Genomic DNA, 23905 nt, shown 5'->3' on the forward strand with positions numbered 1-23905 from the left:
GGAAGGGGAGGGAGTGCAGGGGGAGAGGGACAGCAATTCCCCCACCTCCCTCGCACCGCGCAGCCCAGAGCGCTGCGTGGCCCCTACGCGCAGCTAATTAAAGCATGCAGGGAAAGGAAGAGACTGCTTCTATGAAAAACAGTGAACGGCTTTTGGTGTTTTTGCTAACTAAATACTAAATACATGTCTAGGAAGCCGCACGCTGACTTCCTAGAGCGCAGCAACAAGTCGTGGCTCCCGCCCACTGCCGGAATCCCAGGGATGAAGTCAGTCTGGCCCCATTCACATCCCATTAAATATTTTTGAGAGCCCAGCATTTCCACTGAAGGCAAATTGCATCGCATTTGTTTAAGGAAATTAAGCACATCTGTAAGTTTTGCAAGGCCAGAGGCTGAATCATGAACTGGAGCTCGACGGTGCTGCGGAGTTCCCAGCTGGGGGATACAGCCCTGACCTCCACCGGCATGTGGACCCCAGCCCTGGGAGCGCCTGCTGGAGCCGCCCAGCTCCACGCCAAAACCTCTGCCAGAAAGATTTTGTCCTGATTGCCAGCAATGGAACAACTGACAGTGACATTTCTCATTACAAATGGAGACCAGATTTTCAGCTGCATCTCGGGGGACTGTCAGCATCAGTCTCCCATTGCAACTGAGTGAGCTGCAAGAAACTGGCAACTGCCACTCTATAGGAAACACAGGTGTCTTTGAAAGTGACAAGCCAGATAGAAAAAAATAAAATAAAAATGTAGTTTTTAAATACTTGTGCACACTAAAGAAATATTTGGTAGTTCATTCGCTTTATAGTCCAGTAAGTATTTAAAAGCATCACAATATTCAGGCCAAAGGATAACACCAAAAGGAATTGCTTACATCTTGTTAAGACAAAACATGGAGCATTTGGTAGCCTGTGACGAGTGAGTTGTCACTGCTCTGCATGTAAATACCACAAATCACCTCTTCTGTAATTCCTACTGGATTTCAGTAGTTGCTCAGATTTGCTACAGTTTACTTTAAAAGTAGGAGGAGGTGAGAAAGGAAAGAGCACAGATCGCCTGCACTTCACTTTCAGGGAGTTCAGATGTGGGGCTAAAATTCGAGCTTTGTTTACATCAGCAAAATCTGAAGCTTCTTCCAGTGCTTATGTTCAGCTCGTTGCTTTCTGCCCTGCCCTTCCCAAGGTGCCCACAAAATGCTGGGGTCTCCTGGTTTTGACTTTTGTTCAAGCCCAACACTCTGGATTAAACCTTGGGGCCCCCACAGACACCCAAACCCTCCCTGAGCAGCGGCACAAACCGGAATTTAAACAGCAAAAAGGCAGACGGATGCTGCTTTGCTTGTGCACCGAACGGCTAGAAATAACAACTGTGAGTGTATTGACAAACGGTTTGAAAGATTGTCTGGTTTCACTTAGGGGCTGGAAAGACCCCAGTGGATTATCAATGCAAACATCTCGCTTGGACCACATTCCAGGAACGTTGTGCTCCGAGTAGTCCTATTACCTCTGCACCAGCACTGGGGGAGCACATATCCCTTTATACCAAGGAAAAAAAGGCAGCCAGCAGTAATGCAATACCTAATATACAGCTGACAGCAGATCTTCCAAGAAAGTCAGCTCCCACTTTAACACAAATCAAAATGACTTTTTGCTTGTTTGTTTGTTGGTTTGGGGTCGGGGGTTTTTTTAAGACTTGGTCGGTGGCCAAAAGAGCTGCACTGAAGGACCTGCCCTAAGCAGGAGTGCTGGAAATCATCCTGCTGGATGCACAGCATTGCAGGCTGATCACAAGCAGGATGCTCTGTGAGCTGGAAAGCTAAAAAACCTACCCAGTTTCTTGTTATTACCTGTTATTCTATATTTAGTTCACTTTCAGGGTAGTCTGCGCGTGAATATTCTGCACCGCCTGCAAATGCTGTCATCCTGGGAGCAGCAGGGCCCAGCGGGGCTGGATTCTGGGGGCTTTCACTCGTTTCTGTTCCCTCTGGAGTCAAACTCAGGCAATGACACATCTTTTGGGCAGACAATGCTTAGGGTCTCTCTCCCACTGCCTCCCATCACTCAGTTGGTAGCAGCCTACGACATTTGGGATGTCTGCCTGGCTTCATCCCGAGGTGAAGCTGGTTAATGAATTTAAGAATTATTGGGGTGTGGAGGCACAGAAAGCCCAACCATGGAAGTCGCACCATTTCAAGAAGCTCAGCTGGGGAAGAGCAACCAGTCCCGGCTGTATGCATGGCTAAGCCAAGAGAGTAGCAGGAGCCTCAGACTTTCTTTACAAGGAAGTCACTGTATTCATTTCCTTATTTTCTTGACAGTCGATGGCACAGTTTATTGGGCCATCTGGAAAGCACATTGTGTTCTCGGTAGATTGCACAGACAACTGAAGGGAGCTCAGACCTACTCACTTGCTTGGTACCAAACTTACTGCTGCTTACCAGCTTGTACCACCTGCCTTGCGGCTCAGCTGAGTGATGGGCTTGTTCTAAGGCTTGGTTTCATGATGTGCTGAACTCTCCCACTGGCATTAAAAAGGAGCTGCAAGAGCTTAGACTCTCTTCAAGAGCCAAATTTTTCAACAATATCAAAATCCAAGACTTGTCCATTAGAATGTATTTATTTGAAAATATATTAAAATGCCTGGCTGATGTTTCACAGTGAATGGTCCAGCTTGGTCCCTCCCCACAGTCCATCCTTGCTTAGTGGAGTGTCCTGCCCTCCCAAACAGCGGTGGGATGAGACTCCTTCATTCATTCAACAGCTTCCATGACTTCCATCACAAGAGTTCGAGGTCCTGTCATGATGAGGCTGCTGATGGTCTGATAGTCCAGATGCAAAACATACATCCCATTCACTGAGAAAACAAACTGGCACACCTGGAGGGAGAGGAAGGGCAGGTTACCTTCAGCTGATGTCTTCATGGCAACTTCTGCCCGTGACTGACTAGAGCCAGAGCTGCCATGCAAATTACTCGCTACAAAATCCTGCAAACCCGAAAGCATTACCACTCCATAAGCTACACTAATAATCACTGTGCTACGATCACTGTGTCAGAAAAAAAGGGACACCAAAGGGATTTAGACTGTGAGCCAACAGAGGAAAAAAAGCCTCGTTTATGAGCAGTGATTCATTTCACAGATGGAAATGAGGCGCAATATTAACATCTAGCAATTTGGTAGCAAATGAGATTAGGTAAGGAGAAATTAACTGGGCTCTTGAGTAAACGAAACAAATTCATCCATCCCCTTCCAATCCCGCCTGAAGCAAATAAGGAGTCACACTCTGCCTCTGAAGAATCCCATTATTTCAAACATCCCTGTGACTTTAGACTTCTATCAGATGGTAGAAATTACTCCCTCGCTGCTGGGGTTTTCATAGGGAACTGTGAAACTCAGCTTTTCTTTCATTCACGCCTGAGACCCTACACACAAGACCCATACATGCTTGGGAATAAATTAACTTTCAAGGCCTCGGCTCATTTTACCTGAACTGGAAATACTAGCATCAGTCTGCGGTTATTAAGCTTTCATGTACGTGAAAAATAGTTCCACACAGGACTACACTGTTAATAGCAGAGAAACACAAGATGCGTTACGTCTCGGGAGCTGTGAGAGCAGGTGATGCAGGATAAAGCTCTGCTGCTTCCCAGCTTCGCTGGCGTTATACACAGTTACTAGAGCTGAACTGGGAATTCTCTGCTTTGTTTTTAGCAGCTCGAACAGTTTTGACAGCTCCAAAGTCTACCACAGGGACAGCTTAGTTTTGACACAGGTTTTTTTCAGTGTTAGCTGCCCACAGCCCCTGCGCTGCCCAGGCAAAAGGCAAATCCGCTGCTGTGCAGCCGCACACGGGGCACTTCGCCTGCGGAGAGCATCCTTCCCTCTGCCTCCCGCAGCACTGCCAGAGCTCCACGCGCCAACTCGATCAGACTGATCTCCACTGCAGGAGGTGGGATTAGCACAGAGGATGTGCTCAGCCCAAAAGGCTCAAAGAGGTCACAAGACCTGCCTCCTGTTAAGTCACCACGAGTAAGAAGTACCTTCATCCCTGCAGCAGCAGCAGGTCCTCCTGGGTCCACTGCCTGGATGTGGCAAGGTCTTCCTCCTCGGACCACAAACCCCCAGCCCACCGCATCCCCCACAATCTACAAGCAGAAGAAAAGAGTTTTGAAAATCAAGGAATGGGCTGGATAGAGGAGATGCAACAGTTCCTAGTGAGATGGAGAACTCTGCTGCTGATGCTAACCTGTCATGGGTGGGAGAGAGCGGGCTGTGCACCAAATGGTGCTACAGAGGGTGGCTACAAAGAAGATGGGGACTCCCATTTTACAAGGAGTCACAAGGAAAAGACAAGGGGTAATGGGTACAACCTACTCCTGGGGAGATTCCGGTTGGACTCAAGAGGAAAGCTTTTCACAATGAGAACAATCAGCCACTGGAATAATCTCCCTGGGGAAGTGGTGGATCCCCCAACATCTGACACTTTTAAGATTCAGCTAGACAGGGTGCTGGGCCATCTTGTCTAGACCAGGTTTTTTGCCAAGAAAGGTTGGACCAGATGATCCTTGTGGTCCCTTCCAACCTGGTTCTCTATGATTCTACAAAGTGAGACGCAGACCCACAGATTAATCGCTCTCTGCAAAGGTGCTTTCTGATTAATACTCCCTGCCAGCAAGTGCAGAAGAGTGAAGCACGGGCAGCATGAAGTTGAAGCATAAGGCATGCACCAAGAGTATGTTGAGAACGTTTCCAGAGCACGTACATGCTGCCTTTTCCTTGGCACAGGAGAGCATTTCCAGGGTGCAAGTAGCCACTCTTAATTTTTCCCACTCTGATCTCAGTCTGTCAGAGCAGTTTGGTGTCATACTGTGGCCATCTGATGTGACTAAAAGAGAAAAGGAATTCCCAAAGGACTTTGCACGTTACCCATATAAATAAATAACAGCAACTGCACAGCTAAGCAGAAGGAAATGAGCCATGAAAGGCCCAGGCTGGCAGAGTTGAAGGGCAGGGCAAGGGCATTCAGGAGGAGAATGAACGGCACGTCCTCATACACGCCACACTAATCACCAGCTTTATTTTTCTCGCTCCTTCCCACCGATTTCTACAGCACAGTTAATTTGGGAGCCTGATCCACAGCTCCTCTGTAACCCCACTTGTGTCAAACCAGTACGGCAAGACAGCCCTCACGCTCCCTAAACTGGCCACTGTGCGATTCCCCCTTTCAAAGGTGGGCAGGAAAGGGCTGAGAAGTTTTACACAAAAATAAACAAGCTTGATGGGATCCGCAGGGCAGGAACTGTCTTGCCACATTCACACCCAGCACCCACCAGCCCTGCCTTGACCGGTCCTACAGGTTTAGAAATAATTAGACAACCAAAAGCCCAAAACTCAAGTTGTCTGCAGCATCCTGGAGATTTTGCAGTATGTTTACTTTAACCACGAAAAAAGGCCATCATAAGAAAGGCAAGAGTGGACCTCGGATGCTCCCCATTCCGTGCTGCTCCATCAGATGCTGATGGATCATATCAACATATCCGATCTGCAGCAGGAGCCTGAAAGGTGCACAAAGCCGTGCACAAAGGTGTGTGTCAAAGTCTCAGCTGTCACAAGACTTGACTATAGTTTGTAAGGAGCTGGATGAAACATAAAGGGGAATTTTTCTATCCAGGAAACATTCTCTTTCCTGATCTACCCCTTTAAAATATACATTAAACTAAAGCAGAGGCTGCACACGTTTTCACCCACAAGAATACGTGCAGAGATTGACCCACTGAGACTCAACAAGAAAGCCGTGGTGATGTGACATGCAATCAAAGTTTCAACATAGAGGGGTCACAGCAGCAGACAGAAAGCTATCCAAGAGCAGTCAGAGAGCTCAATACTGTTGGGTTGGCAATGCCATTCGCTATGGTCACTTACAGTTAGCGTTTTCTTGATGTAGGGGGCCCCAGGGGACAGGAGCTCTTCATTGGTGACAGGTCTCTTTAACACTAGAGCAGAAGGTGACAGATCCTATCAGAATCATGGGTTTCATACCATAAGTGCATAACGAGGCAGCCGGGGGATCACCATGGGCTGGAGAACAGATGTTAGAACCAGCCACAGTTACCGCACACAGAAATCTTTGCATTCATCTCAGTGTTTTTCAAAACACTTGCACAACTTTTCAAATCAAGACTCGGAGGTGAGGCTGAGCCTCTCCTCTCGCAAGTCACCGAGCTGACAATGGGTTTGGACCTGAGGCTTGAGCTAGCCCGTGCCCTGAAGGAATAGATGTGTCCCGTGCAATGACAGGGCAATGCAGAAGCCCAGACCTGATTTGGGGTTGCACTCGGCCACAGGAGGGAATACCAACATAGGAGTAGCGCTGAAGTAGGAGTTGGAGTTTCCAGCGAGGGAAGTGATGCTGCTCCTTCGAACCGCCGAGACAATTTTGATCTCCTTGTTGGTCTGGACTGAAAGAGGCAGATATAATAATTACCCAAGGAAGGAACAGACCAGTTTAAAATAACAAACTTCCCCCATCAGCCTGACCCGCATCTGAAAGGTAAGCATACACTGAAGATGGCGTTTGAGCCATTTCTTGAGAAAGAAGAAAACTAGCTTCAAAGAAGGACCAAGAGCTGAGCTGATGGTAAATTGAGTTATTTTCCTGGGATGGGGAGCTGCGATAGAGACTGCAACTGCATCATGGCATCTGCCACAAACCAGTGGGATGGCTCATCCCTTCATACAACGTCTGGAGAAACACCCTACGCTCTGCTGGAGCAACACCCTCAGCTCTGGGATACTCTGGTAATGCAATTCTTGCTTTCACACCGCTCCACAAATACATCCACAGTTACCGGAGAGAAAGCTGGTGCTGCCTGGGTCCGGGTTGAGCTTGCGAAGGCAGAAAGGGCTGTCTGGGCTCTCGGAGAGGGTGCGAGAAGAGTTCTCATTGAGTAACTCTGTGAGACGCCGCCTCCGTCGAAAGTTGATCCAGAATTGGTAGAGGATGTCACTGTCAAAGAAGTGATGCCTATTGGAGACTAGGAGAGAACAGGGGAGGAGGGAGAGGCTGAGGGGGTGTGAAGAACATGTAGCAACTATATTGTGGGACCCAGATGAACTGCTTTTAGTGCCTCTATGTTCTATTACAGTTTTTCCTGACTGTCTGAGAAGGCCGCCTGCAGGGAAGGAGGAACAGCGGGTCCACCATCAAGAGATGCCATCTCCCAGGGGTGCACCACCGAGACACAGCCCTCTACCCACTCCTGTCCCAAGACACTCAGAGGACTCTCTGCCTTCTGAATCAAAAGTTTAATTCCTGCATATGGTTATGATCTCCAGCCAAGCGGGGATGAACGTTACATCCTCACTACCCAGCCCTCAAAACCCAGGGGTGGATCCCAGTCCTGTGGCCGGAGGCTTTGAAGGACTGAAGAGCAACAGCTCAGATTTCAACTCAAAGCCTTTGTGGGTGGTGGAAGATTGCACTGTTTTCAAAGGTCACCAGCTCCAAACATAGAACTAAAAGGCCCCATTGCCATCTCCAAGTGGGCACTTGACCAGCACTTGTTGCATGACATGAATGGGGATTTGTTCCTAGCACAGCCTTCACAACTACGCTTACTTTCTATCCTGGCTCCAGCCAGATGCTCGCTCACCGTGCTGAATGATCCCGTGTTCCAGCAGCGCCCGTCCCAGCTCCACCGCTTCCTTTCGGTTCTCCGCTTCTCCCTCCTGAACGAGCCAGTCGATCATCTCGCAGCCCAGGAAAGTCCTCTGGTACTTCACCGAGTTCTCCTCTCTCACCTTCAGAATTGACTCCTCCACGCTCACCAGCCTGGCAGAGAGGTGGGACAAGGTCCCCGTGATGCCGTGCAGCCCGGACGTCCCACGTGGGAGCCGCAGCTGGAGCAAGGCCGAGAGAAGCGGGCAAAGCCTTACAGCCAAAACATTGCTGCCCGGGAGCGGTGGGAAGGGAGGGAGACATGCAGAGCTGGAGTCGGGCAGCTCTGTACATCTCCATCACAGTGGAGGAAGCAGCTTCAGCAAAAACAGTGCAGCTGCGACCTCAGCTAAATTCCGCAGGGAAAAGCCAAGCAAGCAACCGAATGCACGCGACAAACAGCAGAGAGTCAAAATTGATGGAGAAGGTGCGTTTCAGTGAACACATATTCAGCTTGCAGCACAGGCGAGAGCTAAATCCAGTGTCTCCACGAGAGGGTGCAGCGGGCTCAGCCATGAGATGCGCTGGATGCTCTCCCCACGACCACGGCCACCGCTGCCAAGCAAAGGCAAAGCAGGAGGGACGCAGGTCTGCCAGAGGGTCATGGAGACAGCCGAAATCACTGCCCGCCTGGCTGAGGGACTCCTCCCTCAGGGCCAGGGTTTGAGGATGGAGAAGACGTGAGGAGGCTGCTAACGGGAACGGGTCCAGAGGGCGGTCTGCGGTTGAACCCAGTCTAACGAAATGACTCAATAGATGTCAGGGATGGTGGCCTGGGTTTAGAACCAGAAACAATCAACACAAAGAAAACTAAGCACTTGGAGGTGGGAGGAGTTTTCTTTACTGTCTGAGAATTATTTTTTCCTACGACAAATTTTGCAAAGAGGTTAAGCAAGGAGCAGGGATCCAGGCCCCCTGAAATCCTATATTCTGCTGATCCTGGTGGGACATAAGTCCTAGTAGTGCTGGTGGAAGCAGCTCACCCAGGGAGGCTGGGGGAGTGCTGGGAAAGGCCGCTGGACGTGCCCATCCTGGGAGCACTCAAACCGCAGACTGGACGCTAGCGCTTCCCTGTACCACTCCCCAGAACCTGCATGCGGGTTGGAGCTCTCAAAAGCATCCCTGAGTTCAGAGTGCAGCTCCTGTCCCAGCCCCAAAGAGGCGGATTGTCCTGCGGCTGTGACAGGGCTCAGGAAACAGCATTTCCCACCACAGGGCACCGAGAAGGGAGAGCAAAGCCCGCTGCAGCCGTGGCTCGCAGCCGCAGAGCATCATCAGCAAGCGCAGGCAGCAGAGCGCGCTCCCAGCGCCCCTCGCGGAGGGTTGTTGTGCCGGGGAAGGACTCACGTACTTCTCATAAAGGCTCTGCCCTCTCATGAACACCTTCACGTCCTTACTGAGAGGGAAGGTCCCGTCATCCTTTCGGAAGCGGTACAGCAGCTTGGCATCCTTATAGTCCGAGTGCTCGTCGCAGACTGAAAGGAGTTCAGAGCAGGGACGTCAGTGCCGCGGGCGGCTGTCAGTCCGCGAGGGACAGACGGAGCTGCACAGCCCCAGGAGGGTGTTATCTCCAGGTTAAAAGTGATGGGGGCTGTGTGCGATGTCCTTCTCTATGCCCTTGATGCCGTGCAGCAACCGGCATCCAAACCTTCCGTCCCCAAATTAGGTGCTTATGAATGCCTGCAGCCCATGCCGGTGGCAGAGGTCAGTCCCACCGAACAGACCGTGGGACAGCCTGAGTTTGGCTCTATATTTTGATCCAGACTTCAAAATGTTCATTAGTACAAATGGAGAAGTCTTTTGGGTTTGGTTTTTTGTTTTTTTTTGTTGGTGATGGTTTTTTGGGTTTTGGTTTGTTTTGGTTTTTGTTTTTGTTTTTAAAAAATCTAAATGTTGATGTTTTGGTTGAGACTAAAAGGAAATAAACAGAACTGCCTCAATCAGCTTTTTTTAGAAAGCTACTGCCACGTGTGAGTACAGTTGGAGGACAGGAGGAAAACAACCCCACAGTGCATCCAAAACCCCATAAAATCACCTCTGTCTCTGTCAAAAAGACTTGTAAGCTACCACATATAATGACACCAACTTTTCCGCACCATTTTGTGCCACCCCTGCCCAATTCATTTGCATAGCAAACCGACCTCGAGAGAGAAATTTTTCTTCCAAGCTAAGTGCATACAACTGCAATAATCAAATCTATATGAAAAGTCTCAGTTTCATCTTAGGGATGAGCACACAGTCTGTACACGCACGGCTGTTAAGTGCATGCAACATTTAGCAGGTAAATATTTGGGATACAGCTTTGAGATAAACTTGCCTGCAACAGATTCCTAGACTACCAGACCAAAAAAAAGGAAAAAAAAAATCAGCCCCAAAATCACAGCCCAGCTCTTAAATCAGCCAGCCTGCCTTTCTTCAGGTCCACCCATCTGAAGCAAGAAAGAGAAAATTCAGCTGTAAAAAAAAAACAAACCACAGAGTAAAGAATATGCCCAAAAAATAAAGAAAATTAGTCAAAAGGGGGGAAAAAAAGAACCACAAAATTTCCTCGCCTAAGTAATGTAACCCACTAAAGTGAAAATCAAATGATGTAAGATATTTCTTGTGAAAATTTTAACACTTGTTTATTTTTCTGAGCAGACCGGCAAAACTTCATTCCCCTTTTGCTGAGCAACTCAATGCTAAGAACCGTCAGGTTGTCTGGAGTTCACCATTCCTTCTGAGGCAAGTCCATGACTCATCAAACGAGGTAGATCAAGAAAGCTGTTTTAAGAAGTGAAAGTTCGCATTGAACAGCTCCGAGGAGCAGCAATTCAGATGTCATTGCGATCGGGAATCGAACATAAAACCTTACAGGACTGCACCCATAGAAAACCAAAGCCTTTTTGCTGTTTGAAGACCAATTTCAACGTGTTTCCAGCAGGCGACAGAATAACAGCTCAAACCACATCAGCCCATTAAGAGGCAGCACAGACAACGATCTTCATGAGATAATTACCTTCTTCTGGATCCCAGCGGAGAAGAGGGCAAACAGTTTAGACAGCCGGTTGCAAAGCACTTAGCGCTGTGCTGCGGTTAGCAGGCAGCGCCGTTTCCACAGGACTAACGAAAATTAATGCTCATAAGCCAAGTTGGAAAGTCAACTTCTGTGTTCTGCCAGGTATTATCACAGAAGGAGGAGAGACGTGTCCGCAATAAGCAATCAAAACAGCACGGGTACCCGGTGCTGCACAGGTTTAATTAACTAATGGATTCATTTGAAACTGTCAGCTGGAGAGATGGAAAAATAATCATGTTTAAGTGTTAATGGTTAACTGAGAACTCACTGCTTCAGCTTTACGCCTTTGTGATAAAGCACAGTTTATTTTTATTCAAGGCAGCTTAATGTAAAGGGCATTAGCCCCGGCAGGTAGCAGACGGCAACAGAGAGCGTTTGCATTGCAGTGGTCCAAAGCAGCTATTTCTGCACCCCCGAGAAGAGGGGGGAAGAGAGGGCTGGATTTGGTACGGTTGTCATCTGTTTCTGTCTCCTCAGCTGCATCCTCTTGTGACAAACGGCCACCCTACTCCAGGTCACCACAGCTCACGTCCCAAAGACCTGGAAGCAGGAGAGCTCAGCCACACGTCAGCAGCTCAGCCACAACCCTCCCCACCAGCGGCAGCGGTCTCCCAGGCCCGTTTGAAAATCCAGGGCTTTCGTTCCTGATTGGGCCTGAAAATCACACGGTGAGGAACAGCCCGTCGCTAATATGAAGCACTTGTTTCCCGCTGTTACATCGGGACCAAGTGCTGGACCTTGGGGATTGCTCTGCACCTCGGGGACAGGCATGGACCGCAGTACGTGACCTGAGTTAATCCAAAACTGCTCGACGTTACGAATAATTTTTAAAAAGAACAAAACCTGAACACTAAGAGCTGGGCTTGGGCTTTCCCCCCCCTACACCCCTCTTTTTTTTGTCTTTTTTTTTTTTTTCTTTTTACAGGTTCCACAGACGAGCCTTTGAAATGGCATCACCCATTTAAACCCCAAGGGAAACATTCCTATAGGAAGTCGTACAGCCCCAGGTTTACAGGTACCAGATGACTTTTTGCTTTGAGTGAGGTGGACTCCACACCCCTACTTGTCCCACCCCAGCGTGGATGGGGAAACTGAGGAACGCTGGGCTTTTAGGGAAAAATCCTGCAGATGTGAAGCGCGTGTTACCATTTAGCTTCCACTTCTGCATGACACAGACATGAGCCACACCAGCTCTGTAAAAATATCCACCAGCAGCTGTCAATGCAACGGCTGTAGGGCAATACAGGTCGGGCGTTACTGAACTTGCCTTCAAATAAGAGCCACTTCAGATGCTGTTTTAGCGGGGCACAGCCCAAGTCCCTTTTCTGGAGTGCAGGGAACTGGCATATCCCCCAAAGCGCTGCAGCTTCCCGACAGATCCACCCACACACAGCCTCCTGCCTGCCCATCATCTCCCAGCTTCTCCAGGAGCCCTCACCCGTAGGAGGGTCACAAAGAGGGACCTGACCATGCTTCCACATCCTGGGCTGATGGACACACACGGTGACCAGATACACAGCCGCCTCCCCGGGGAGACTCAGTGGGCAGCAGAGAAACCCACCCACCGTGATGGATGATGTAATGGTCCATTAGCTTCTGCATGAGGCGGATGCCCGTCTCTCGGTCCGGTGCTTCTTTGTGGTCGATCAGCCAGTCTGTGAGCTCCTTTGCCACGAAGCAGTTTGGGTATGTTCGGAGGTGGTAACGTCTGTCCTTAATGAGCTTCCCGTCGTGGAGGCGCAGCCTAGAGAGAAAGACGGTCATTGAGCATAGCTGGTGTTACAGGGGAATTTGGGTCCAACAGCCCAGCGGCTGCCCAGCCTGGAGAAACCGCTGATGATGATTTGGGACTTCTGGCAAGCACCCAGAGTGTTATAAATTCAACCAACCCTCTTGGCTGTGCAAGGCTGCATCAGTCAATTGTGAGGAGCCCCCTTCAACATCCCCTTCTCTCCTCCTGTGGCTACACAGCCTATACGAGTGCCTGCACCAGCCTTAGTCTGAACCATACGCGTCGTTTTGTTCTAAACAAGCCTCTAAAAAATACACAGCAGCTAACTGCAGCTTGTGAAGAAGGGCCAAAACACAGGAAAAAAAAAAAAAAGTACATATATTTGTCATCTTGGCATGATTCTGTGTCTAGTTCTCCTTCCCCATAACCATGAAAGCAGGAACGTGGCTGCCCCCAGGACAAAGTCTTAGTCATAGCTGAGGGTGGGAGCAGTAACGGGAGCACTCGTTTCTTCTGCCCGTGTCCAAGAGACGAGTGCCGCGTGGATCCCGTGCGCTGTCTACTAATCCGTGTACCACTCATCCACAGCGACAGTGGGCAACAGTCCTGCCTGACGTGTTCTGTTTCAAACTGGGGTAGACTGGGACGGAGTTTACCAGAACAACAAGCGTCCTATCCTGAAAACCCGGGGGTTATGGCTAGTTCTGTGACTTCAACGGAAAGATATATATGAACGAAGGTTACTCAGGTGAGTATGGCTTTGACTTTTAAAAGGACCTTAGCGACTGAGCAAGCCACAAGGCACAGAGATCTTATGTGTTCAAGCCAAAGCCAACTCGCCTTGGCAGGAGATCTGTCCAGGAGCCAAACTTTTGCCCTGTAGTCATGACTGTTCCCAAAATACTCACCCTGGAAAATGCCCAGTGCATGCAGCAGACACAGAAGGGAGACGTTTAATTAATATCTCCTCTGTAACTCCAGGATGTTGCTGTTTTCAAATTATTCATTTCAATTCACGGTTTTGCCCCAGGCCAGTATATTTTACAAAGGCATTCATCACTGCAGCCTTTCTTTATTTAACACCTCACGTTCTTTTGTTCTTTTTGAAGGTTATGTGTACACCACATCACGTTGGACGACAGTTTCAGGCACCACATGAGAAGTTTTAAACATCCTAAAAATCTATCAGCTAATAATGGATTATCTTATATTGTAGGATTTACAAACACCAGGGTCCCAAAAGTCTTAAGATGAAAAAACTTTTGTTGAATGAAGACCTAGTAATTGATTGATGTAAAGAATGCTCAGGCTACTGTGAGTCTGTGAGTCAAAATAACTCGATGTATTTTCAGACCTTCCAGGCAACTAAAAAAACTAAACCAAAGATTCATGCAGAACCAGCTCCTGCTTTTGCATTTGACTGGTCTCCCGCAAATACTGAAGTCTATATTCAGTATTTTACTCTCTTCTACCTGGCAGATTCATTCCCACAGTGACCAGCAGTCATTCTGCATATGGATTTTACCTGAACAGAACAGTCCACACTACACCAGACAGCTGCCTGCTATTTTCAGAGTTTTTAGCTTTTTCCTTTATTTCACGGTCCGCTGTCAAAATGCCATCAGCCCCAGAAAGCAGCAAAGAGAGAGGCTCCCCATCCCGACATCCCTCTGCTGCGGGAGAAGAGCAGCAGTCATTTTTTATACGCTTTGTTTCCTTAGTAGTCAGCAAGTGGGATGCCACTTTAGAGGCATGTTTGGTAGAGATAAGAAATGTTTAACCAAGAGTACTCTACTGCTATCAAGAGTCTGCAGGAGTCTATAAAGACTATATGTATATATACACACACACATACACACACACACACACGTATCTTTACCCCCAATAACACATAAACCATAATCACACAAGGCCTGAATAGAAACTGGTTGGGAAAATACTAATTCCCCTGCGGGTCTTTTTTCATCACGTTTCAGAACACCGCAGAAAATGCACAAATCTTGCGGGGGGGGGGGGGGGGGAAAAAAAAAAAAAAAAATATTTTCAGCAAACAATACTACAAAACCCTAGGATTAATATAGATATAGATATACATTAAAATTAATACGCTTATTCTTACACTATTCTATTGGGAACGATTGCCAGGATGGGAATTAAATGGTGTTTAGGCACCTCCGGAGCAGCAGCATCTTGGACATTCTTGGGCTGTTTTAAACTTGCGCTAAGTTTGCCCTCTTGCCCGCGGACCCAGGGCAGCAGAAGGTGCAGAGCTCGAGCGTCCTTGTGGTCTTTTCACTTTCCTCTTGTTTACTGTTTCCCATCAACTACAAGGAGACAAATTCTGTCCTTCAGACACAGAAGGACGTAACACCAACTGTATCTTCGAACAGCTCAGCTGACACCCTCTATAAACCAGTCCGTGCAGGATGTGGCAAAAATAAAGCCAGTGAAACTATGAGTGGTTTATAATCACGGTTCTGGATTAAAAAAAAAAAAAAACTTTTAAAAGAAGAATGCGTAATGCAATATCTTGAGTTTTCTAGATGCCAACACCTAACCCATGTACATATTACTTCTTCAAAAGGAATAAAAAAATAAAATAAAAGCAGAATAACATGTGGGTAAAATGCTTGCTGGAACACGAGAATGGGCTCTTATGAAACACTCCTGGCTCGGCAGCGGCTGCGCTGCTTTCACGTGCGTTTGCTTTGGGTAGGCTGCCTTGGGTAAGCAAATTGTTTCTTTGTCAAGGTCACGGCAAAGACATCATTATTCATCCTGCATAACCTCGCTGAAAGGGAGATCTGCAGCAGTGTAAACAGAAGAGAAAAAAAAAAAAAAAAAAGAAAAAACAGAACACAAACCTCGAGGGAATCAAGAGCTTAAGTCACTTCGGCTGTTACAAACAGGACTTCCCCGCTCCTCAGGCAGGTCAGCACTTTCCCAGCAGCGTCATGGATGTCCACTGCTGGAGAGCAACCCAACGGCTCCTCTCTTGATCGCTTCTGCGGGTTCACGTAACACGCAATTTCCGAACAGAGTCTGAATTGGGGCATTTGCCAACGCAAAGAGCTTTCTCGTATTGGAAACGTTACTATTTCTACCATATCGTAGTTGCACAGCAGAGCAATCCCTGAAGCGATAGCTATTCTGCACCCAGAACTCACACGCGTCTCCCCGGGCACCCTCCATCACCTCCCACCCACGTGAACAGACCTTGAGCATCTCAAATGCCAAGGTGGATCTTTCAAGGATATTAACTCTGGTTTGCATTCCCATGGCAGTTAAGTACAAACTAATGGCCCTGGAAAGATGCCTCACCCGAAGGATCTTTTCTGTTCCTATCTTTACAGAAAAAGAAAAGAAAAGAAAACAAACAAGCAAAAACAAAACCAAAAAGCTCAAATAACCAAACAACTAAGTGCTCAGTAAAAGGCAACAACAGCGTATCTGCAAAATAGCTGCTGGAGAGGCACATTCAGGCAAAAGGACCGCTGCGAACAGGCTCAGCAAAACCCAGTTTGCTGCACTCCCACTCTGCAAAATCACCAGTACATTCTGGGGGAGAGGGGAGAGCTTTGCATGCCCGTGGCAGCCCAAAGTGACACAGCGGTGTTTCATCTTCCTGCTTGTATTTAAAAGTGTGTATAGGCAAACAGGACATAAATCTCAAAAAAAGAAAATCCGGCAAGCACGAGTCTGCTCCCCAGTCCTCGCTTTCACCAGCGCTGAAAACTTAAATAATAGGTTTTCTAAAGTCATTCTGATCTGCAGTCTCATCTTCTGAATAACGTTCACCTGGTGACTGCCACATCAAGCGGGGTCCCACAGCTCCTCCAGGAAGGCATCCCCACTTCAGGAGATCCAAGTTCAGCAGAGACCCACCAAACCTCCTGTGGACCCAAGATTTTTGGCCAGGAGTACAAATTTGGGCATGTTTAGCTACACACCTTTAAGTGAGCCCAATTTCCAGAACATCAAAGTGTGAACACTTTATGTAACCCTGTCTCAGTTTGAGTATCCGAATAAAACACTCACCACCTTTGAAAATTTCGGATGGTAGCTAAAATCACAAATTTGCTCTTCGTAGGAGAAAACCTTCCTTCTCCTCTCACTTTTTCTGCCCAAGACGTAAATTTACCGGGTATATTTTACCTTTAAGAGGGATTAATGCAGCTTAACAGAGTTATTAGAGAACAGCTGGTTCGTTTGACCATGAGGAATCCTCAGAAGAGATTGCACGAGGGCTTGTCTGTACTTGAGAAACTCAGATTACAGCAGGGTGTGAATCCAAAGCGCGGTAGCTCTTCCAGAATGTCTCTGTGCAGATAAGCCATTTGTTGCAATTAGAGATGACTAATTGGGCCTCTTTTACAGAATGCCACCCAGGAACACACAACGCCCAATAAAACTAGTGTGATTTTCCAGGCAAGTTTATACGTCTGAAACAAAAAGACCGACAGCAGGAGATGTGAGGAACGGGCCTGAGCCATCAGCCTTCTCAAACCCAAGACCAAAATATCAGTGGCAATTATTATGGGTTACGTCAGATGAGGTTTAGATTGGATATTAGGAAACTTTTTCACTGAAAGGGTTATCAAACATTGGAACAGGCTGCCCAGGGGGGTGAGGGATTCGCCATCCCTGGAGGGGTTTAAAAAAAGGGTAGATGTGGTACTTAGGGACATGGTTTAGAAGTGTTTTTGTCAGGGCAGGTTAATGGTTGGACTTGATGATCTTAAAGGTCCCTTCCAACCTCAGCAATTCTATGATTCTGTGATTATCTTCGTCTTTTTGATGGGGAGGGACTCAAGACCCAAAACCTCTTCCCCCGTCATGGACCAGAAAGTAGCATCCCTGTGGAAGCGAAGGGACCCTGGCAGACAGACAGCCCAAAGCACAGACGCCGCTCTCCTCTCGATTCCTTTAGGATCTGCTTTGTTCCCAGCCAACCCCAGGAAGCATTCCCTCACCCCTCGCTCGTGCTGCTATTTCTGGCTGGGAAACCCATCCTGACACTGAACAGACTCATCCCTCCGGCCAAACCAAACTCGGAGGGATTTGCAAAACTTGCTGGGAAGCCAAAGAACTGTAAAGACGGAGCAAAGGTTTGTTTGATTAAGCACAATAGCGGGGAGGCAGGGCAGGAAGCGGAGAATGGGGAAAAACAAATGTTTGAGATTTTATGTAGATACAACAACATTATTTGCTGATTGAGGTTTACAGAGTCAGGGCAGATCACAAGGCTCCTTTACGTGCTGCTTTATTCCTTACCTGGGGAAAAGCAGGGGAGCACAACGCGGACATTTATCCCTGCCCCATCTGTTGCCTGAGACACCACCCAGGCTCTCTGCCTCAGTTTCCCCATCGCTACCTATGGGGCAGCCAGGCCCCAGGAAGATTCGTATCACTAACTCCTTCCCTGCCGGGCTGTAAGATCCCCAAAATACAAGAGACAGACTCGAGCACTCCGCGTGCTCTGCTCTGCATCACTCAATTCCCCGCCGAGCCGGGCGAGCTGCAGGGGAAGGAGGAGCCCAGCCACAGGTTGGTGTCCATCTCTTCACCCTCCTCCCCGGGTTTGACACCCCGCGCTGGCCAGCAGCTCCTTCCAGTCTTTCTGCACTGGGAACAGGCTCTTGCCCAGACCAAAGAGAAGGACGTGACAGCTCTGTGCCAAGCCACCAGCTAAAGGAGCCACCTCTCCACCACTGTGAGCACTGGGGTCCTTCCTTGGCCTGTAGACCCACCGCACACAAAACACAGGTGAAGAAGAGAGCATTTTTGCCGGATGAAATCCACCCGCTCTTCTCCATGCAACAAAGACCTCGAGCCTCTCAAGAGCAGGTCAGGGCCACGAGGCAGCCAAGGCCACCCCAAGGTGGATCGGGTCGCTCCCTGCGCTGCGGTGTTGGCAAACCAGCGCGTGTCTCTCCGCATCCCGCTTTTAGCGAACGCCGGCCTCCGAGGAGAGAGCTCTCGCCTCCTCTCTCCGCTCGTACGCGCTCCCTACCCCTCCCGTCACCCCTTCCAGCGGAGGGAACCCGCACCAGGCTCACCCTGGGGCAGCAAACGGAACGGGAGCGAGAGGTTCAAGATTGCAACCTGCCGGGATGAGCTCGGTCTGAAAACTCCCAGATTTTGGGAGGTCCCTAACCAGGAAACCCCAAGGCACTCCAGCTGGGGGGGGAATGAGATAGGTGCCCCCAAAATTACATAAATTTGGGGGTTTCTATTCAACTTTATCCCAGTCGCATGAATGGAAAGATATTCCCTCCCTGCACAAACCTTGCCTCCCTTATGGCTTTTAGCATCCTTTTTACAGGCGCAGGGTACATTCACACTGACAATAAGGAGTGAAGTTTCCCGACAAATACTAGGAGGAAAAAATGAGTTGGTGTTATTGGTTTTCAGAAGAGTGTGACATTTGTACTGTTCCTTTACCTTGCTTAGACGAACTAGCACGGTGTGCAGCAGAGGAGAGCTCTGTTCACAAGCCGATTTCTTGTACCCCCTTCTCCTCCTTACAGTCACAACCGCCAAACGGTCGGGATCTGACATGCTCCTGTCCTGCAAAAGGCGTGAGGGAGCCACAGCATTCCCTTTGCACGCGCACTGACCACCGCTTTAACACACGGTTTGATTATTTTATTTTCTCTCCGAATACCTGAGCCCCTCCTTTGGCCCAGGCTACAGGATCCATGTTAAACCTCAGTCACTCCAGAGGAGTAAAATACTGGAAATATAAATATGAATAAGCCTGCCCTGCCCACGGGATGGAAGGAATCCTAACTACTCTCTTCTCTTGCACTGAGGCAAGTCATTCAGGTCAGCTGCTGCTTTTCCCTATAAGACAGTTAAGTTCATTTTCAAAGCCTCACTTACAACGGGGACTGCAAACACCGCAAAGGCAGAAAGGTGAATGCAGCCCCCACCCCCAACAGCAGCTCTCCCAGCCACTACCTGAGGAAAAGATTTAATTTCTGGAGCTAGTACAGAAATATTTGTGAAAGACAATCGACTGGAGATGTGGCTAACCATCACTCCGTGTTTAAAATCCAGCCGCTTTGGACATTGGCTGTGTTTTCAAGACGGGGCCCTAGCCCTTAGTTGGAAGTTATCAGTCCTTGATACAGTACAAAAAATAAAGCTAAAGCTAACGTGACTCACTGAGAACGGACAACATAGTGACACAGAGCTAATTTTAGGAATCTGATGCTCGCAAGCCTGGGCTCAGAGCTCTTTACATTACTCAAGGGTATATTTCCTATTTTCCACTCACATTTCAAAACAAAACAGAGCGGCTCCAGACACAAACAAGCAAACACTGCTCAAGAGCTGAAATATCCTACAGTCGCATGCTTAGAAGCAAGGGGGGGAGGGTCTGACCTCAGATACAGGAAGAACACATTTTCTCAGCCACGCAGGTTTTCTTGCATAGAATATATTTCTCTCTTCATAAGGAAAAAAAAAACCCTAACTCAGAAGTTGCTCAAGAACTGGGACTACAAACCAGCAGAAGTTCCCAAAAGTGACTTTCAAGAGAGGGAAGACCCTACATATTGCTGTGCAAAACAACTGAGGTGCATGGCACCCATGGGGTGACCTCCCAAATCACCCCCAGAAGTCTGAACGCCCCCAGAGGCGGTGCTGTCCCCAGCCAGGCAGGGACCGGGGACCTTGGGGAACCTGCTCAGCGTCATCACATCAGGGTCTGGGTTCAGGGGAGGATGCAAAGGGATTAAAAAACCCTGTTGCCACCTAAAGCCACCTGCCAGTCCCCCGGCACCTGGAGGTGGAGGGCAGGAGATGCGCAGAGAGGAGCAGCAGGACGTGGTAACATGGGAAAGGACCTGGTTCACCGCCGGTTTGGTGGGCAAAGGAACGACCAGCAGATACTGGGGAGGGAAGACATTAGCAGCTGGGGGGAAAGCGTTTGCTCAAGGATAAAGCTTTGAGCCTCCTGCTACTGGGGTACAGTCTGGAGCCCCGGGGTACAGCCAGGAGGAGGGCCCCATCACCTCCTACCTCAGTTGCTCTCCAGCAATCATCACCTCTGCCCTGTAGTGCTGCTCTGTGGCTTTCTTCTTCAGGCCGTTGCTCAGGCTCTCCATGGCGGGCCGGATGCGGGGTGGCAGTGGGGAGATGCTCCTGGGGTCGCAGGGAGCCCCGCACATCTCACGGGACGCGGGTTGAGAAGATGCTGGCCCCCAGCGCGGTCCCCGGCGCGGCTGGCGAGGTGCAGGTAGGCAGCCCGAAGTTGCTGGCTCCAGCTCCCCGCCTTTTCTTCCCTCTCCGGAGGAGGAGCCTGCTGCAAACTGATCCTGGCTTTGCTGGTTTCTCACCCGCTCGTCTCCAGCCAGGCTCCAGCTGAGAGCCGGGACGGTGGCGGGTCCCTTCCAGCAGGCTGGGGACAGCCTCCTTCCTGCTCGCTCTGCGTAGGTGACCCCAGCAGGCTCCGGGCAGATACAAGCTGGGGGGTGAGTGGTTTGATTAGCAAGAAGGTGGGCAAAGCAATTATTTCCTTATGCTGTAACTTCCCTATGAAGTGTTCAAGATGTGCCATTCACCCAGGCAAGCCACGTGGCTTGTTCCCAACCTCTTCCCTAAGGGCTTTCCACCTCTCCCCACAACAGGCTGCATCCAACGCCGTGGCCAACGCTTGCTAAAAGTGGGCTCAGAGCAGCTTGAGCCCTTCCACGTCGCAGCAGCTGTCACAGAGGATGGTCAGAGAAGCGCAGGCTGTAATGAGCAAGGGCTGCCACCGATGAGTCTGGGACTCCACTGGTGCCAAGCTGTTTGCCTGTATGGTGCTACGATCTACAGCCTTTAACACCCACCTCCAGGCAGTGGTACCTGCCCCAGCTGCTGCCAGTCATTCCCACTATCTGAGATATTTTCTGCAGGCCAGACCTGACCTGAAAGCGATAGTGTTCAGCAAAGAAACAAGCGGAGGAACTGGGATTGGAGATGCTTAATTACATCCGTCATTACCATCAGATGCGTGTGCAATTATATTTCCATTAGTTAAAGTACGAGTGAAAAATACTGGCTGGCATAAAGGACCAAACCTCAGAAGTGCAAAAGAGGGAGGAAACCTACCAAAAGAGAATGTGGAGAAGATGAGGTTGAGGGAAGGGAAGGAAATTGTATCAGCTAAGGAGATTCTGCTTCCATTTGAAGCCTAATAAAGCACCAGTAAACTAAATGCTGTCTTTGATTAGATCATCTTCAGCAGCAGTTCATCAGCGAGGAGCGAGTTAGCCAATATCCCCATCAGCCCAAGCAGACCCTCCCAGGCTTGAATTCCCCCTGCACCATAACGCGGTTGAATCAAACGAGCTCAGGTTAGTGTTTCCAGAAGCACAGCTCGCAGGTGCCAGCGCCAAGGTCCAACACCAAAGGGAGACCTCTGTCCCTCCTGCCCCGGGGGACCAGCGAGCTGGCACGTGGGACCACGCAGGCTTGGCGCTCCTGAACGAGCTCAGTGCCCTAAAACACCACTCGCTGCCTGTGCTTGTAGGATGACATGCGAACAGAGGAGGACCGGCTCTTGCCGACCGCCTGCTCCTGGGCTGTCCCTGCCTCCAGTGTCCTCCTTACCCTTTGTGACCTCTCTCCCAAAAGCAAATCATCGAAACACTTTTCTTCTGTCACCGAGTCCTGAGAAGTGGGATTTTTAGACGGTGATAGCCGGGCTCCGGGATTCCTGAGAGGTGGGCACTGAAACGTTTCAGAGGGTGAGCCGGGTGCCTTGCAAGCTGTGAGGCGCTGGGGCTGGGGTGCAGAGCCCAGTAACACCCCGCTGCTGACACAGGCACCGAAAAATAGTGCTAATTTTTGCCAAGTCAGGAGAAGATTTTCATACATCCAAGGAGAGGATTTCCATACGTCCCAGGAGAGACACAGCTCTTGCGTCTGCTGTTCTGTAGGTGCCAAAGCACGTCTTTACAAAGGCTGAGTCCATGCCACGTGGCTCATTCCTCAGGGTGCCCTTTGCTGAGGGCTTTCGAGGCTGTTATCTCCCTGTCTGACACCCGCCTTCTCCCTGCTTGGATGGCTGCGAACTTGGTTGGCTTCACCTGATACCCTCTAAGTTTTCTGCCACGTAACAGAACCCTACATCAGGCTTTCACCAATTTCCACAAGTGGTTCCACCACATCTGTATCAGGATGCAAGCACATCCCACAAGTGGTACCCCTTCCCGCAGAGGGTACCACTTTCCACCCGGCACCTGACACCATGAGAGGCATCAGTACTCCTGCGCAAGCGTTCAGGGCGTGCATTGCCCATCTCCAGACAGCCAAGTACAGCGCATCGGCTGAGCAGAGGGAGAAAAAGTGGGAGAAGATGCGTGTGCACATGCAGAGATGGGGGCAGAGCAAGGACCAGGCGGCACAGGGTAAAGGCAGCGCTGGAGCTGGAGGTACGCTGGTCTGCCTCTGGCCAGCATCACGGCTGGCTCCCCGCTGAGGAAGGAGCAGCAGAGGTGTAGTTAGTGGGACTGAACAACTCTCAGGCTCACGCTGCCATCCAAGTCAAACAGCTGCCGCGGACCGGCTGTGCGGAGAGCAGCAGCCATGAGCTGCACCAACAAGGCTTCTTCTATCCAGGCTCTCCTGGAGCGTCCTCTCTCCATGTGCTGCTGCTCACGCCGTGCCATAAATGCAGAACAGACTCTCCTTGTGCAGGAAGGCAGGCTCCGCCGGCAGCTCTCGGGCCATCTCCTGGAGTCGGCTCCCAGCGTCGCCGATGCTGGTGTGTCTGTGCCACTCTCAGCAAAAGGGCCTTGAAGGTGCTCCCGGGGCAAGCAGGGCTTGTCCCTGCCCGCCGCTGCCGCCTCCTTCATCGGTAATGTGAACACGTGCCACGGGAGAGCTGCCCCAAACCCGCCCATGCCATCGCTCCCCCCATCACAGACGGGCAGTTCCCGCACCTTGCCTTCACGCAGCAGGGTGCTGCGTTCCAGCTCTCATCCATCGCTCCCCAGGCCACCCAACCCCCAGAGCCACCACAGACCCCGTCCTTTCTCCTAGCCCGTGGCTACTTTGGAGTTTGCCAAAGAGCAGCAGCTGCAGGCAGCTACTGTCCTGCCCCCACTGTGTGCACAGGGCTGCTTCCCCCAGTGGAAACAATAGCGCAGAGCTAAAAGCAGAACGGGCTGAGGTTAATGTCACCTCAATACCAGCATAATAGCAGGTTGAGAGGATTCACCTGCTGCTCTGACCATGTCCTCTCCCTGTGGAGGTGCACAAGACACCTCAGTTTCCCCCTTTGCTTTCTTTCCGGGTCTGGTATTCTTCACTTCAGCCAGGGAGAAACTGCTGCTGTTTTACTCATTGGCTGTTATAAATGTCTTCGTGTCCTGGTCTCAGCTGGGATAGAGTTAATTTTCTTCCTGGTA

General features: G+C 49.8%; 1 protein-coding gene across 1 annotated transcript; it reads right to left on the reverse strand.

Moving 5' to 3' along the window:
- Positions 1-2669: 2669 nt before the first annotated feature.
- LOC104293896 (DEP domain-containing mTOR-interacting protein-like) lies at positions 2670-20614 on the reverse strand. Its single transcript, XM_009893439.1, has 9 exons — positions 20529-20614; positions 12334-12512; positions 9062-9185; positions 7646-7824; positions 6842-7027; positions 6311-6451; positions 5916-5986; positions 4034-4138; positions 2670-2870 (listed from the first exon to the last, which is right to left on the reverse strand). Exons 1-9 carry the CDS (start codon positions 20612-20614, stop codon positions 2745-2747), a joined length of 1197 nt encoding a protein of 398 aa, XP_009891741.1. The 3' UTR covers positions 2670-2744.
- Positions 20615-23905: the final 3291 nt, after the last annotated feature.

Source organism: Charadrius vociferus, unplaced genomic scaffold, assembly GCF_000708025.1.
Source record: "Charadrius vociferus isolate BGI_N301 unplaced genomic scaffold, ASM70802v2 scaffold259, whole genome shotgun sequence".
Taxonomy (NCBI): Eukaryota; Metazoa; Chordata; class Aves; order Charadriiformes; family Charadriidae; genus Charadrius; species Charadrius vociferus.